The sequence below is a fragment of the Schistocerca piceifrons genome, chromosome 2 (assembly GCF_021461385.2).
Source record: "Schistocerca piceifrons isolate TAMUIC-IGC-003096 chromosome 2, iqSchPice1.1, whole genome shotgun sequence".
Taxonomy (NCBI): Eukaryota; Metazoa; Arthropoda; class Insecta; order Orthoptera; family Acrididae; genus Schistocerca; species Schistocerca piceifrons.
The window spans coordinates 302,606,011-302,624,130 of record NC_060139.1 but is presented as its reverse complement, the minus strand read 5'-3'; the positions used below and the strand labels follow the sequence as shown (position 1 = coordinate 302,624,130).

General features: G+C 37.5%; 1 protein-coding gene across 1 annotated transcript in view; it reads right to left on the bottom strand.

The window, feature by feature from the left end:
• Window positions 1-10,375: 10,375 nt before the first annotated feature.
• LOC124776990 (sodium-independent sulfate anion transporter-like) overlaps window positions 10,376-18,120 on the bottom strand; it is a 141,830-nt gene continuing 134,085 nt past the window's right edge. The window contains exon 12 of the mRNA XM_047252235.1: window positions 10,376-12,999. Within this exon, the coding sequence (XP_047108191.1) occupies window positions 12,812-12,999 (188 nt within the window). The 3' untranslated portion in view covers window positions 10,376-12,811. The remainder of the gene's footprint in view (window positions 13,000-18,120) is intronic.

Genomic DNA, 18,120 nt, shown 5'->3' with positions numbered 1-18,120 from the left:
TGGAGTGACTCGAGATATTGACTGTTTTAGTAGACGTTGAACTGCTGTTGAGAGTACGTGGACTGGACGTGGATAGTCAGCCACGATAAAAGCTTATGTATTAATTGTGTTCAAAAATGTGTAATTAACTGATCTTGGGTGCCCGGTAGTGTGTGGGCTTACGTCATAAAGTTTAGTTGTTTTTTTTGTACAAAGTGGAAATAAATATGTTCTGGTGCATTGAATGATATTCCAAGAGTAGCGTATTTTTGAATAAGAAGAGAGAGCGAGAGAGTGGAAATTTCCCCTTCCTAGCAGTGAAATCTTCAGAAAAGCGTTCGGTGCTAGCAGAAGACATCGGTGCTGCAAGAAAGCAGAACCAGCATTCTTCAACAAGTTAAGTCCACGAAAACACTTAACATTACATCGGGCCACCGCAATGTACCAATTTAATAAGACATGGCACTGATGCAGAATGGTACAGAAAACAAGCAAGAACACTGTGTCAGAAGCAATGGGAAAAGCACACCAAATGTAAAAGAACATAAAATCTGCAAGATTGGCAAAGTTTTACAGAAGCTCAAAATTTAGGGTGATCTTCAATGCAAGATGCTTTTAAAAGTTTCCACAATGAAACACTGTCTCAAAATCTGGCAGAAAACCCACAGACATTCTGGTTGTATGTAAAGTATGATAGTGACAAGACACAATCAATACCTTCACTGCGTGATAGCAATGGTAATGTTATTGATGACAGTGCCACTAAACGCTAAAAGAAAATAAAGTAAATATTTCAGAATTCAATTCAAGATGAACTTTCAGCATGAGTAGCTTAGAAGTAGGTACCCTTGGTTCAGTAAACCAGCTTAAATCACGTAAAGGCAAGACCTCTGGTCCAAATTGTATACCAGTTAGGTTCCTTTCAGGACATACAGATACAATAGGTCCATACTTAACAATCATATACAAACATTCACTCATCAAAAGGTTAGTACCTGAAGACTGGAAAGTTGTACAGGTCACACCAGTACCCAATAAAAGAAATAGGAATAATCCTCTGATTTACAGTCCCATATCACTAATGTCAATGTGCAGTAGGGTGTTGGAATATATATTGTGTTCAGACATTATGTATCACCTTGAAGTAAAGGATTTATTGACAAATAGCCAGCACAGATTTAGAAAATATCATTCTTGTGAAACACAACTAGCTCTTTATTCTCACTAAGTAATAAGAGCTATTGACAGGGGATGTTAGAATGATTCCATGTTTTTAGATTTTGAGAAGGTTTCTGACACTGTTCCTTGCAAGTGGCTTCTAATCAAATTGCATGCCTAGGACTCAAGTACTGGTAGCCACAACTGGATACCATGAAAGGCTATACAGAGAGGCTACAGACACTGTTAAACACCCCAGCAATTTCAATAAGATGGTCGAGAATGTGAAACTTAATGACATCTGGATCCTAGTGCTGGAGGTGTATACAAGTCTTCCACTATGGGGTAACAGCAACAGTGGAGGACAGCAACTGACAACGGCCAACTGCCCCTGGGTATTCATAGCATGTGGCATCACACCACCGTTAAGGAGCACACGTAAATTGAACTTTGCCACAGTTAATAGCAAGCCACAGTGTGAATCCTACATTCAAAGAAGCTACAATCGCCCTTGAAAATGTCCTACACAGATGGGGATAAAATGATGGGTTTTAATAGAAACTCCATCCTACCAAGGCATAACAGGCCAGAATATTTTATTAATTGTGACATTCTGGCCATGAACGTTTACATTTTATAAATGTTCTACTGTTGGCCACTCTGTGTTCCCAATTTATAAAACTGTTCCTAACAACTCCATTACTTCCATCCAGACTGAGCTGCAGACATTCTTTAACCTTATGACCTTTACAAGGACTCCTAACTGCTTCAATAAAAATTCATTGCTTATTGTGATCTACACACCACAACCCCCATCAGACATCCTACTTAAAGAAAAACACCAGTCACTTCCCTGAGCATCTCAAATCCATACCCAGACATCTTGCACCTAGAATCCTCCTTATCACTATCAACACAACCTCGCTCTACACAAAAATCCCACATGCTTGGCCTTTTCCATTAACCACCTGAAACCTATGCTCACTTTTTCATGGGCAGCAGGGAAGTGGCATTCCTCAAGACCCAGGAGGCTTGGTACAGATTCATTGTGACATCTTTGTGGTCTGGGCTTATGATAAAGAAGAATAATCCACTTCCTGCAACAGCATACCTAAATTTCACAACTCTGATTCTCCTGACCCTCTTTCAAATCCAAAGCTACCTTCCTTGATTGTAACCTCCACTTCACTGAAGCTCACATCTAAACCTCAGCCCATATAAAACCAACAAATAAGCAACAATACACACAATTTGACATTAAAACACAAAAGAATTACAGATGCTGGCTGAGGGTGGGCACTGATTTAAATCAGCGGTTTCCAATCTGGGGGTACTTACCTTCTGAGGGTTAAAATTAAATTTTCCAAGGGGTAAAAACTAAACTATTCAGTTCTGTTTCAGTCACAAAACTCAATTATTTGAAAATATCATTACTATTATCACAATTTTTAAGACTCTAATACTGATTATATAAGTTATAAATAGTTACTTTATCTCAATTAGCAGCATTAATGCAGAGGAAGTTACAGGTTTCTCACATAGTCTACCCACTACACACGTATGTTGTGCTTCGTCTCATACATCACTGATGATAAAAGTGAGACATACACGTAACAAGTATTAAATATCTCAAGAAAATGTCTTCTCCAAGTTCTAGATGGCAACAGCAGTAATCCAGGAATTGATTTATTACTCGCTTTGAGACAGATGAATGAATTAATTGACAGCATTACATTGCAGTAACTATTTAAGGGCTTCTGTAGTGCTGTACACAGTGTTATTATTTTTATTGTTATTATTATTGTTATTAAAGTGGTTAGACACGAAGTATTAACAGCTGAAGTCATCCAATTTCTGTTAATTCAGATGTAAGCGATTTACAAACAGTAAGTATGGTACACACATCTGAATCTGTTTGATTTTAATTTGGGTTGCAGTATGCAGGTCAAGCAAGTGCCAGAATGGAGAGGAATAATGCAGGATAAGTATAAATATCATTCATCTTTCATCATTTTAAAAGGTGTTCCATAAAAGTCTTTTCAGTCTACAGTTTAGTTAGGTGCTAAAGTTAGTGATAATGTGTGTGTGTGTGTGGGGGGGGGGGGGGGGGGGGGAGTACTAGCTAATGTCTGATTGCAGTCAGGAGTAATGGTCTAATAAAGATTGGGAACCACAGATTTAAATCAATGTGGACAGTTGAAAATCTGTACTTCAGACATGTCCAAAAGAACAGACACCACATATATATATACAATTAAAGTGAAGACAGCTAATGATATCTTCAGTGTCATTGCACACCAGGTTTGCACCCTTACAGGAATCAGCAAAATGCCATGATTAATGAGGATAATTGGCAAGGAACACTACATTAGTAGCATGTGGGTAAGCTAACTACATTAGTAGCATGTGGGTAAGCTGAGAATTTGGGTCTGTCACAAATTTTCAACTTTCTATATTGATTTAAATCAGTCCTCACTTGTAGCCAATATCTGTAATTCCTTTGTATCTTAATTAATAGTGGCTGTTGGGTCAAACTGGTGTCTGTTCTTTTTGATACGTCTGAAAGAACAGATGCCACTTTTATATACATTCTGACAGTTTCTACCCCTTCCACAGTAAACACTCCTTTCCCTACACCTTAGGTAGTTGTTCCATGACAGAATCCCTAAACACCTACATCAACAACCTCTCCCAGGGCTTCCTCTCCCACAACTACCACACAGACCTCAATTACGAACAAATCTCCCGGGAAGAATCCTCTTTTCATCCTCTGACTGATACAGCTCCCAATTTCTAAAAACTCAGCATTACTCCCCACCCTTGTTAACCAGTACCACTGAGACCTTGAATGCCTCGACACATTACTGCACCAAGGCTATGGCTTTCTCAAGTTACAGCCTCGAAATGAGAACCTGATATCCTCCCCACACCACCAACTTCCTTCTAACCTCCATAACATCCTACTCAATCTGTATGACATTCCCAAATGATTATCCTAACCCCAAGTTTCCTAACCCTGCAATCATTCCTGCAATAAAACCTGCCCCCATGCACCCTTACTACCTACTACCTACTACCTACTTCAGATCCACCACTGAAAATCCTATTTCTACTTCTCATGTTGTTTATTAACTGACTGGTGTCCACTGCAGTGTTTTTTTAATAGGAATGCCAACCACTTAATTCTCTGAGCTCATGAATAAGCACAGAAGAACTGTCCACTTTGGGGACACCCAGTAGCCAATTGCTCAACATACTCAAAACCATGATTTAAAGAGACTTGAGTGTCTCCTACACCATACTGGGTATTTGGATCCTCTCATCCGATACTATTTTCACTGAACACTGGTGATAAAAACATGCTCTCATTATCATTTCTTCTTATTAGATATGTATAGATTTTACCAGAGTCAACATAATTGTCTTGAGAGAATCAGCTACTGTATAGGTAGTTAAATTAATTCTCATTTATTGTTCATCTCAGTTGCACATTTTTAAATTAGATTACATGTTTTGATCACTCTGGATCATCTTCAGATCTAATTACAGTTGAACTTTCTTATGACGATATTGTAAGCAATGGCAACTTGGCTTAATGTCATGATTTCTATGGTCATATTCCTGATAAGGAACATACTTCTCATCCTTGCTTCGTATAACAAATTTATCTCCGAGTACCTCTTATATCAATGGATGAAAATCATAATGGTATAAGTAGCATAGAGTTTATTGTGAGAAAAACGACTTTAGACATTTCAGTGTTTATATAAAGTCACACGTTGTACAAAATGAATCAAAAGATTTGTAAAAAGTTTTACACTTGAACATATATATAAGTATCTGAAGGTCCTTGGTGTAAGGTGTCATGGTTTAAAATATCCATAAAATTCACTTGTTCCACTATGGTTTCAAAATGTCTTCATAAAATGTCACTTGTATCACGATGCCTTTAAAGAATAAACTCTTTCCTATTACTCGCTTTCATAAACTTCATCACTATCACAGTTGTCAGGGTAGCATTCTTCATCATCTGGCTGTGCAGTGTACTGTAGAAAATGAGAAAGATGATGCTGACCTCTGCCATGACCACGAGGATGACCGCAAGGGCAACCACGATGTCCTGGTTGGTTTTCTGGTGAGCTCTGAATCGGTGTTAGACTCTTATACAAGTTGTGATGCACTGGAGGAATAAACTGTAACAATGAAATCAAGCGATCAGTTTTTGCTTGCTTTAAACATACTGGTCCATGTCGAAGTAGTAGAAGTTGTTCAGGTATTGTTCCAGACGTACATGGACATGCAAGATTTACTTCTCAAAATTGTATGTCTTCCTTCAATGTCTCCTTGATGAAGAAAGCTTTACGTTCAGATTTCCTGTATTGCATCCATCTCAGTGTCAACCAGTTAACCTTTTGCTTCTGAGTGTCTATTTTTCTGTAAATGAGAAGTTTTGCAGTTGGTTCTGTAGATAGGAAATCATCTTACTTTATTTCTTTCACATGAACTGTCACCTTGGCCTTTTCTACAAGCTTCATCCAGTCCTGTGGCACAAATATAAACTGTTTTTGCTCTTTCTTCCTCTCAATGTCAGAAAAATCAGTGTCATTTTCAAGGTAACTATGTCCAGGCATGAGGAACTTATGATCAACAATTTCAAGAGAAGTGTGAGCAACAATATACAGCTGAAATCAGGCAATTATTTGATTTCTGTTTTGCCCACTGCAACTATCACTGTAGGCAATAACAAGTTCAATATCAGATGGCAATGATTTTACATACTTCAGAAAGCAAGAACCAATTTCTAAAGATCCAAGTGAGGCAGTATTTTCAGACCACATATACATGAAAGCATGATCTGTTCTACAGTCATGTATTCCAAGGTTAAATGTCCAAAGCTGTCTCTTGTAGTAAATACCATTGGTTATTAGCATTGGAGTTGGCAAGGTCGAAAGTAAGTACATGTGTTGAGCCTTCTTTTGACTTTTGTGTATCTCCTTTCTTAGCAGCTCTTGCTTGCTTAACTTTTCTTAGGTGAAGCTCTTTCTCCAGCTTTAGATTGTTAATTTTACTGGTATCTACCTCTACTTTGAGTAAATTTTCTCATCAGTCACAAGTATTGCAGGTGTCATTCCTTAGCTTATAAAATGATAGATTAAATTCTAAATTGAACACTTTATGGTAAATGCAGGCCTTCACTAACAAAATGTTGACTTCCTCACACTTCTTAGTATAAAGCATATACATTTTTGAGACAGGTAACTCTGGTGACAGGTATTTCCTGTGAGGATTATGTTTATGAGAATAGTTACTTGTGTAATGAGGAAAGCTTTCTTTGTGGCTCCTTACAGTAGTGAGGCAATCTTTATTTCCAGGAGCATGTTTACCACATTGCGCAGCTGGAGATAGGCTCTCCACTCTTGCTTTGTATAATGCAGCTGTGGTAAACCAACGATTGCTTATGGTTATGTCTTCAGGAAAAAACTCCTTACACACTCAATTTTCATCCATAATGACAGCACTTTGTGTTTTTTACTTCTTACAGTTCTTTGGCAGTTAAATAAATGTCATGTTACTAGGGCCTACCGTTGTGTAGACCGTTCTCCGGGTGCAAGTCTTTCGATTTGATGCCACTTTGGCGACTTGCGTGTCGATGGGGATGAAATGATGATGATTAGGACAACACAACAACCAGTCCCTAAGCGGAGAAAATCTCTGACCCAGCCAGGAATCGAACCCGGGCCCTTAGTATTGACATTCTGTCACGCTGACCACTCGGCTACCGGGGGCGGACGTTCAGCAGTTGAAACACATTTTCCAAAACTCTTCATGGATAGTTCTTAGACTGGCAAAGTTTTGCAGAAGTTCAAAACATAGTGCGTACTTCAATGTGAGATGCTTTTAATAATTTCCACAATGAAATTCTGTCTCGGAATCTGGCAGAAAACCCAACAAGAATCTGGTCATACATAAAGCAAACCAGTGGCAAGACGCAATCAGTACCTTCACTGCGCGATAACAATGGTGAAGTCACTGATGACAGTGCCACTAAAGTAGAATTGTTAAACATGGTTTTCTGAAACTTCTACACCAAAGAAGACGAAGTAAATATTCCTGAATTCCAATCAAGAACTGCCAAGATGAGAACCATAGAAGTAGATAACCTCGGTGTAACAAAGCAGTTTAAATCACTTAATAAAGCCAAGGCCTCCAGTCCAGATTGTATACCAGTCAGCTTCCTCTCAGAGTATGCTGATACAATAGCTCCATATTTAGCAATTATATACAACCACTCGCTCACAGAAAGGTCTGGAGCTAATGACTGGAAAATTGCTCAAGTCACACCAATACCGAAAAAGGGAAGTAGGAGTAATCTACTGAATTACAAGCCCATACCACTAACGTCTATTTGAAATACTGTTTTGAAACATATACTGTATTCAAACATTATGAAGTACCGTGAAGAAAACAACTTATTGACACACAGTCAGCACGGATTCAGAAAATATCGTTGTTGCAAAACACAACTAGCTCTTTATACTCATGAAGTAATGAGTGCTATTGTCAAATTGATTCCATATTTTCAGATTTCCAGAAGGCTTTCAACACTGTTCCTCACAAGCGCCTTCTAATCAAGCTACATGCCTATGGAATATAGTCTCAGTTGTGCTTTCTGAATTCATGATTTCCTGTCAGAAAGGTCACAGTTCACATTAATAGATGGAAAGTCTTCGAGTAAAACAGAAGTAATATCTGGCGTTCCCCAAGGAAGTGTTATAGGCCCTCTATTGCTCCTAATCTATATTAATGACATAGGAAACAATCTGTGTAGCTGTCTTAGACTGTTTGCACATGATGCTGTCATTTTCCATCTTGTAAAGTCATCAGATGACCAGAACAAATTGCAAAATGATTTAGGTAAGATATCTGTATGGTGCGCAAAGTGGCAACTGACCTCGAGTAAAGAAAAGTGTGAAGTTATTCACATGAGCACTAAAAGAAATCTGCTAAATTTTGATAATGCAATAAGTCACACAAATCTGAAGGCTGTAAATTCAACTAAATACTTAGGGATTACAATTACAAATAACCTAAATTGGAATGATCACGTAGATAAAGTTGTGGGTAGAGCAAACCAAAGACTGCGATTCATTGGCAGAACACTTAGCAGGTGCAAAAGGTCTACTAAAGAGACTGCTTACACCACGCTTGTCTGTCCTATTCTGGAGTATTGCTGTGTGGTGTGGGATCCGCATCAGGTAGGACTGACGGATGACATCGAAAAAGTACAAAGAAGGGCAGCTTGTTTTGTATTATTGTGAAATAGCGGAGACAGTGCCACATACATGATACGTGAATTGGAGTGGAAATCATTAAAACAAAGGTGTTTTTCATTGCGACGGGATCTTCTCATGAAATGTCAATTGCCAGCAAAGCGAGAGGTGAAGTCAACAGCACGAATACTGAACCAATCCAACAATGGCTCACTACCAGTGGGCTACAATTCATGAAGGATATGCAGACTGTGACATCTTTAATGCAGATGAGACTGGTATTTTCTTTAAATTGACACCTGACAAAACTCTGAAATTTAAGGGCGAAAAACATGTTGTTGGAAAGTTATCTAAAGAATGGATACTGTTTCAGTCATGCAGGAATAACACCTGAAGGACTAAATGCTACTGAAACTGAAGACACATTTGGTGACACGATCTGCTGCATTCTGGATTGCTGCCAGAAATCAATTGTTATATTCTTAATCAGTGTGACTATGAAATGTATGCAACAAAAGATGATGACCCTGTTACAATTGAAGTGCAAACTGAAGATGAAATTGCAAATGAAGTGAAGAATCAGGGCCACAGTGACCATAAAGTGAGCACGGGAGACGAAGAAGAAGAAGAGGAAGAAGAAAGAAATAAGTGCCTAACCCTACTGTGAGTGATGCTTTAGAAGCCACTGGAAGTGTGAATACGCCCTATGAAGCTAGCAGAGTGAGTGGAGAAATTGCAAATGGAATAATGAATATAGAACGTAATTTAGAAAATATGTATTGGGTAAACAGACAACAATGAAATGACTGATTGCTTCACTCCTAAGTAAAGAAGATTGGTGAGTACTCAATGTACTGCTGCATGTACTGTATTCATGTAAGTTTAAAAGTGAATACTGTATGTAAAATAAAACAACACTACATTAAATTTGTTCCCATCACAACAGACTGAAAATACAAATCTTGTTTACATCGATACTCATTTATAACAACATAATTTTCAGATTCCTTCGAATGTTATTATAGCCAGGTTTCACCGTAGTTGTGTCAGCAACCCATCTTGACTACTCTGATATGTGGCTGAGAGTAGAAAAGGTGGGTGCTGACGCAACTGCTTAGATCTGAAGATGATCCAGAGTGACAAGCATGTAATCTCATAAAAAGAAGTGAAACTGAGACAGAACGATAAATGAGAGTTATCTTAAGTACATATTTTATGTCTCACTTATTTTTATTTTAATCAAACAATGCAATATCCAGGATGGAATATAACAATATTAGGGAAAGGAAAGTTGCTACTCACCATATAGTGGAGATGCTCAGTCGCACATAGGCACAACAAAAAGACTGTCACAAATAAAGCTTTCAGCCAGTAAGGCCTTCATCAAAAACAGATGACACACGCACGCACGCACACACACGCGCTCGGGGATGATCCTCCTCTTTACCCCCACCCAGTCATCACTCCCATTCAGTTGCCTGAGACTGCAGTCATGTGCAAGTTGCATTTGCATGTGCACGCTTGTGTGTGTGTGTGTGTGTGTGTGTGTGTGTGTGTGTGTGTGTGTGAGACTAACTCTGTATTTATGACCGACAAAAATGTTTATAGTATCAAAATCATTAACATATTAATAGCTCCAACTGTTTGCCCAAAATTAACAGAGTATCTCAATGTGGTACTGAATGATTCAGTTCACTTAATTGTGAACGACAACATCATATATCCATTCCTACATGACTCTAAACAGGCTTCACCCCCTCTGTCACAAGAATGTTGTTAATCTTCTGGAAGAGTTGATGATGACATTATGGAGTTTCCACTGATGCAGTATAAATAAAAGTTTTCAGTGTATTAAAATAAAGAAAGACTGTGGAAAGTAGGTGAACAGTATTTAAATAATAAATTTCATTGAAGACTATAGGAAATACGAGTGGTTTCATGGCAATAGTATAATGATATAATTTTTTGTCAGTGAAAAAGTATTTTATTGCACACTTGAAAATTGTTTACAATTTGCACAGCAAGACACATCTCACAAAAATTAACAATCAAACTTGTGTATAAAAAACAGGTGATAAAATCTAAGGCAGTGAAAGTAACAAAAATATGAAACACCGAATATTTGTAAATGAAATTCTCTCTCTCTCTTGCTCTCTCCCATTTTTGGTACTTCTCACATTATTGTAGTGAAAATAATATACATCACATTATAAAACATAACCAAACTTTCAATTTCCATACAACAATAAATGCATACATAAAGCTTCTCATACATGAATAACAAGAAACACACAATAAACTAACAGAAACAACAATGATACTGATACTCCTCCTACACACACACACACATATTTCATACTACTATAATCTAGCAGGTTACAAACCTTATACCAACTTTGGTAAGTCTTTCAGAGTATGAAATTCACAGATTTCATTATTAAACTAAAAAATCTTAGATTAAAATTAACACAAAGTAACAAAACAGGTATGTCTGTTTAGACACATCTTCATTTGAAGCTTAGCGTTAAGAAAAAATAAATAATTTCAAGAATTTTTAAGACAGAGCCACAAAAGCTTCATATATCCAAACAACTCTACTCATTTCATTCCTCTGAATACAATCACAAATAAGACAAACTAAAAAAAAAAATCCTCTCATGTTTTCTTTCAACCATAATTAGTTGACATCAATATTCACTCATTAGTCCAACTTTTTCCGAATGGGACAAAGTCTAGAGAGCTTTGTAACTCCCTATTAAGAGTAAAAGGAGTGAACACATCAATAACAGAATGCTACACAATAATGGATAATGCAGCCTGAAGCAAGTACTGCAACAATAAAATCTACACCATAACAGTCACAATACACACACACACACACACACACACACACACTTTTATTGTAAGCATACTAATATCTCACTTCAGGTAGCTACAGAAAATGTAGCTGAATATTGGACCCTTTTGTAAGATTCACCTACGCTTCAAAATTCCAACAGGCACTCTACTGGCACCCTCTTATACTTTCAACTGCCTGCAGTACTTCATAATTTAGTAATTGCCACAGTACAGGGGGCAGTCAATGGTACATCATGATAGATTATTTTCATACAAGCCATAAATAGCTGCAACAAAATATCAGCAGAACCAGAGATACAATCATGCTGCTGGTGGTTTACCACGATTTGAATGTGCCATACAGATTCAGCACCACTATCTGGGATGACTACAAACGAAATCAGCAAAAGTTGTTGCTATACTGGCAGCAGTGGCAGTAGTGATGGTGTAACTCCTGCTGCAGCAGAAACTGGTAAGGACAGACCTTTTGTTGGAGAATGAAGTGATTTTACAGTGGCATAGGCTAAATCAAGTAGGGCCATTTGTCAAATTTGCAGTACCAAGATTGGGAAGTGTTAAGTCAGAATTTAAAAAAAAATGTATGCTGAAAGGAGATTTAGTGATGAAGAAAAATGGCATGACATTGAATATTTTGTTATGAGTAAGGACTGAGTTCTGATTATGGAAGAACAATGGATGGTTATTTCCAAAGATCCCAAAGTTGCAAAAAAAAGGAGATGAAGACACAACCAGCAGAAAAAACAGATGGTCCCAGTGAAGCAAATAAAATCAGGAAGGAGGAATTAAAATATCACTATAAAATAGTGTTTTGGAATAAAGACCAATTCAGGAATGAGTTGAAGAAGCCACAGCATAGACTATTGAAATAAAATAAGCAGAATGTCCACAAAAAATTTTTAAGCACTTGCCAATTCCGTAGTCAACATGTGGATAAATGTGGTGGTAAATGTTAATTCTGTAATAAGATGGCCTGTGGTTTCTATAGCATTAACTGTATTGAATGCAATGGTCATCACCATGCCAGCAATGCTGAAAAGAGCCACATCTGTATTGACTGTGCAATGATGTGACAGAATGTGTTCAGTTAACTTAAAAGAGTTCACCTCAACTCATGAGAGAGGAATCAGCTGAACATTTATGATATTTTCCAAGCAACACTGATATGAGTTATGAGAATGATATCCACTTCATATGTTCTTCCAAATGCAACATTCTAACTCTAAGAAATGTAAATAAAACAAAAAAACATTTTCACTTCAGTGAGTGAGTTCCACACAAGTTTTATGAGTTTTGTATAAGCTGACAGATAAAATTGCTTTCAAGTAAAAGTAATTTCAAGGACCAGCACTGATTCCCTTTAAGTGAAATGGCACATTTTTCTCTCAAAATTATGCCATGGTATTAACATTGTAGTATTGAACAACGTTTCAGATGAAAATAAGGAGATAAAACACCTTTCCAAAGCAAAGTATTAGTCACTGCAATTACAGACACCATGTTTGAGAGACAGCTTTAGTGAAGTAGTTTTACTAGGCGTTCCAGTCTCATGTTGTATAAAACTGTCTGCTTTGTTCTGTCAGCAGTGGTACACTGTTGCTGAAGCGTCTTCGGCCATCTACAGCATCTGTTCGGGGTACTGGCAAGTAAGTATTCCCATCCTGCGTTATGGAAACCTCTTTAAGATCAAATCCATTCATTTTCACTTCTTCTCCCGTGAATTCTTCATCGTTTACTAGAAAAGAAAATCAATATGAAGGATTAAACATTTTATCAGCTACTGTTTAGCAATTTAATGGAAGTAAATGGGAAACTATATCCAAGGTCAATTCCAGTTCTATAGTTGCCATATGTAAAATGTTAATTTTATTCTCCTATTAAAAGGGTATTTTCTGTATTTAATTTTCATTGGATTAAGGGAATTGAAAGAATTTCATACACGTGTTGATTACATTACAACACAGTAGTGTTCTCTGTTCTACGGCATGCAGTGTGATTACACATATCTTCTGAACATTATGTCTTGTATGAAAATATGTTCTAAATGATTTATTTGATTTTGCAGTACCCATAGCAAACCAAACATAAAGGTATATTTCTGAATATGAGGGGCACCTTAAAGTGTAGTTGCAGCTGTTGCTGCACTGAATAGTGTTCTAAGCAAAACAGAAACATACAATGCCCTGCAGTGGTATTAAAAATGAAAACCTAAGTTTAAATACTCACAATGGATTATACAGAATGAGCCCACAATGCACCTCTTTGAATATCCAGATACAGAAAAAAATGAACGTACGTCTGTCTGTTCAGAATGTTATGATCTCAAAAAGTAATGGCCCGATGTATGCTCATCTTTTTGTAAAATGATCGGTATTGTCTGGAGACAGTTTGTAGCTGTGTAGCTTTTACAGCAACAGTGTACCGGTTTTCCATTAAAACTGACAGTGAGAAAGACAATAATGCAAGTCTCATCTTTTGTCTCCCATATGGTGAGATTCCTGCAAGCTCTCACATGATGGTAGTCCTGTGTAACAGTTTAACAAATATGAGTAGCCTACACAACAAATTTTCACATGTAAGTAAAATAATTTCGTTCAGACCAAGTTGAAACTTTGCACAGTTGCTGCTACTCTCCCTGAAAAAATGATCATGCCTCCTAAACATGCATCAATTGGTAGGTCTACAAGACAGGAAAAAAAGAGAAAGCAATTATGTACTTCTCAAGGAAGCTAGGACTGGCAAGCAAGTAACAAACCAGATCATTTACGGGTTGCTCAGTCACGTACATCAGAACTGGAAGACCAACGCACAGCACGATAATTATCTGATCATTTGCTTGGTGCTCAATCACGCGCTTTGGAATAAGATGGGTAATGCACAGCCAGTTATTTAGCTGATCATTTACAAGCTACCTGATCATGTGTATTGGAATCAGGACAGCAATAGACAATTAGAGTGGATGGAGAACATTTCCACGCTATTCGGTCTCAACAAACAGAGCATTTTGATATAATTCTTGACATGGATAAAGTGTGTGCACATTGTGGTACGTGAAAGTTCTATGTTGTAACACCAGGACTGTGCTCCGCAAATGACAAAGTTAAACTTCTGACTTTCTACATACCACCTGAACCTCTGTTATCAGCTTTCAGGTGATTCCACTGATTTCGTGCACATTCTACAACACATTCACAAATATAGCTTCCTTTCAAGCTGACAAATTATTCAAAGACCAATATATGACAACATTCAAAATTCAATGGCAAATATATCATCATGTAGGATCACTTGTTCCAGTTCCTGGTGTTGGACATAAATTTCTACAAATGTTCTCCATGGGTGACAGTGATGTGCAAGTTGTTCAGTGACGTCATATATTATATACTTTGCAAACTTTTTGCACCAAAATAGCACCCTGACAAAATTGTTAAAAACAGGAACTAAACACATACCAGCAGATAATTATGCAGTCCACATAAGAGCCAACAAAACATCAACTATACAGCATGCCAGATGCTGCAACACACCTGCCATCAATAAATTAGTGATTGCTTTACACGGAGAAGAATGTGATAGGGGTGATATCATTCTACACCAACATAATAAAACAATTGTATGTGTCACTGAAAAACATTGATGTTCTGATGCATTGCAGTATACCAATTTTTTGGGACAGGGTGGACAGATATCATTTCAATATTATGCAACCTATCCTCAACTGCAGGTAATTGCAGTCATTGTCACTTGCACATGTCATTTAAAAGAAAAAACTATTCCTTCTCATTTTTGCATATCTGATTTACACTTTTCTAATTGCTTCTTTCCTCTTATTCCTATTTACACATGATGAGCTTAATAAAAAAAGTATCATTAATGACTTATTATTCCAGGGTGTATACGCAGACAAGGAAAAAAATTCCCAGATTTCCTGGTTAAAAATATACTTTCTCCCAGGTGAAAACATACTTTTTCCTTGTTAACTGACAGTATATTTTCTCTCGGAACTGTATAACTTATCAGTTCTTTGAATGATTATGGTTTTATACACGAGCATAGAATTTCCCAGCACTATCAAAAACTAAACACAGGGAAAAAACCACGCATTTTGGAAAGATCTGCATATTTTCGTATTACAAAAGTATAAATTCGAATTCCACCAAACACCGCATGTTACTTTCCGAAACATTGAAATCGAGATTGCGATGCGCTTTTGTAAGCCAGTCATAGCTCATGCCAAGTGACCTTGCCAGCTGATGACAGTGGTTATTCAGAGCTTAGCACATGTGATGTAGTCAACCAATAGCAGCATCACTGTTAAGTAGCGCGAACACACAAACAGAAAAAGTTAATGGTTTAAATTAATATACATAGTGTTGCTACACGAAACACTAAGCTTTCACATGTAATATTGGTCTATAAGATTAATATGCTGCAAGAGAAGCTAAGCTTTAACATAGAATGTTGGTCTTTTAAGCGCGTATGACAATTTAAGATATATAACACAAATGTGCCAGTAAAATTCTTAATAACGACATAAATTTCTGATCTTCTGGGTTCAAAATTCATCTAAATGACTCATCATCAAAGAGTTGATTTTTAAATGAGAGTGAAACACTCTGACTTACGAAATTCATCATACTTAGTTCCGGTGTAACCGCCAGAATGGTACTTTGATGGTAACGCTTTTCAAACCACCATTCGGAATATTTTCCCGCGACCTGTTAGAAATAGGTTGCCAGAGAGTGCCAGATGACAGGTGTCACCGCAATTGCGCAGCTACGATGTCGTAGGGAGCCCGTATGTTCGTACGTGTAAAACATTAAAAGATCTTACATTATGTCATAAAAGAAACAAGACATCAGAGGATACTCCAAGAGAATCGGAATTTCGTGACCCATATTAAAATGTGCACATTTAGAGTGCACATTCGTATGTCCAAATTCCCAGTGAAGTAGGCCATGACCTGATATCAAGTTTTCAATGTGGTTTTCAGGATGTAAATTTTCTTGGAGTACCAGTACTGTGTTATCTCATGTTTGGTTCTTTATTATGGCATAATGCCATACATGCTAGAAGTTAAAAACGTGCACTGGAAATGCAGCGAACAGTGTGTGCAATTAAACACTTAGTTTCAAATATATTGTCTGCCTCAGCGGAAAAAATTAATAAAAGAAAATTTCTTTAGCAAACCGACAAAAAATGACTTCATTGTTCTGCAAGGCAATTAATGTTTGACTGTCAGAATGGTGAAAATAAAATAAAAGCTGCAACTAGTAACACATTTTAGCCTTCCATAGTTATGTGAATGTATTTTAATTCACTTGATAGCTCCCGGCCAGAAAAATCTGTTTTGTTTTCATTTGACGTGAGAGCAGTAAATGAAGAGGAAACAGCAAAATCACTAAATGTAAACACGGGTCACGTGGAGACTACCCAATTCCCCACTGTAACTCAGACTGCTCTGCCCATCAGCCCCGGATCTATGATATTTCCGAACCGGGGCAATACCTCGCCACTCACTAGGACGTCAAAAATTTAAAAAAAATCGAATTTTCAAAGATATGATCATTTTGTAGCACACATCTTTCTGAAGAGTTTGATGGATAAAACATACGTGTTTGAGGAAATGTAACAATTGTTATTTGGTCGTAATTTACAACGTACCAATATCAAATGCCTATTAGACCTACTACAAGCAAAAAGCTTTACATTAGGAAATAGTTTCACACTTCATTCATACGCTCCAGTTTCTCAAGTATGAAATCGAAAAGTAGTAGTACGAAATTCTTATACAAACTAGGAATTATCATACTGTTCCATAATTTGTGTGCTGTACCAGTTTCTTCTCCTTCCTCTTTCTAACAAACAGTCTTGTTATCACTAATTCTGTAACTATTCCTGCCAATTTCAAAGCTTATTCGCAGGTTAACTTTACTAACTCTGCCAGAATCACCGGTTTAGTTATCCCGCGATTATTCTCCGGTCAGGCGTTGTTACATGTTTGTACAACGCATTTTCCGCGCTTCTTCCAGAATAGAACTTAATGCGGCTGCTAGCCAGGGACTGTACAACTGGCCCTCACTAGTATAGCGATCTGGCCATAAATTTTCTGTCAAAATTTCATTTTCTTGGATACATCGAGAAGGTAATACGTAATCTTTCTTACCTGTTATTCATTTATTTTCACTCCTCTAGTCTGAATCTATGGATTTCACTAGTAATTATAACAACACTCATCATTCGCAAACCCAATCAACCACACAATCAGACAGCGGTCAGCTCGTACAGCCCCTTTTGTCCACAGAAAAGTTTGTTTCTACACGCGATGAAGATTCCCCTGACAGAGACATCATGTACACTATGCATTCATTCAGAAATCAACTTATGATTCATTCAGAAATCAACTTAGAATGTGTCCAAAAATGTTCAAAAACTGACAGGAATGAGTTTCAAAGTCATATGAAAAATTGATAGTCTAACATGCTTTGGATGCTAGTCGCTTTGTGAAACAAGGTTTTTTTCCTTCAAGAATACTAATTTGCCCCCCCCCCCCCCCCCCCCCCGCCCTCCCCCACCCCCCCAGATCTGGGCCTGCTGCGCATGCATGAATCTGGCAGCTTGGGCGCTCCATTAAAATTTTTCCCGGTAGCATCTTGCTGCTTGCTGCGACTGCTTACACAGCCAACAGCCACATTTCTGTAGCTACAAGCAAGAGAAGGTACTACTCAACTGCACATGCGCATGATCCCGCTCCTTACTGCTAAAATGAATCTAATGTAAACAGTTGTGACGTCACGCTCATTGGAGGCAATTTGTTGTTACGAAGCATTTAATAGTCTACCTAAAGCCTTTGACA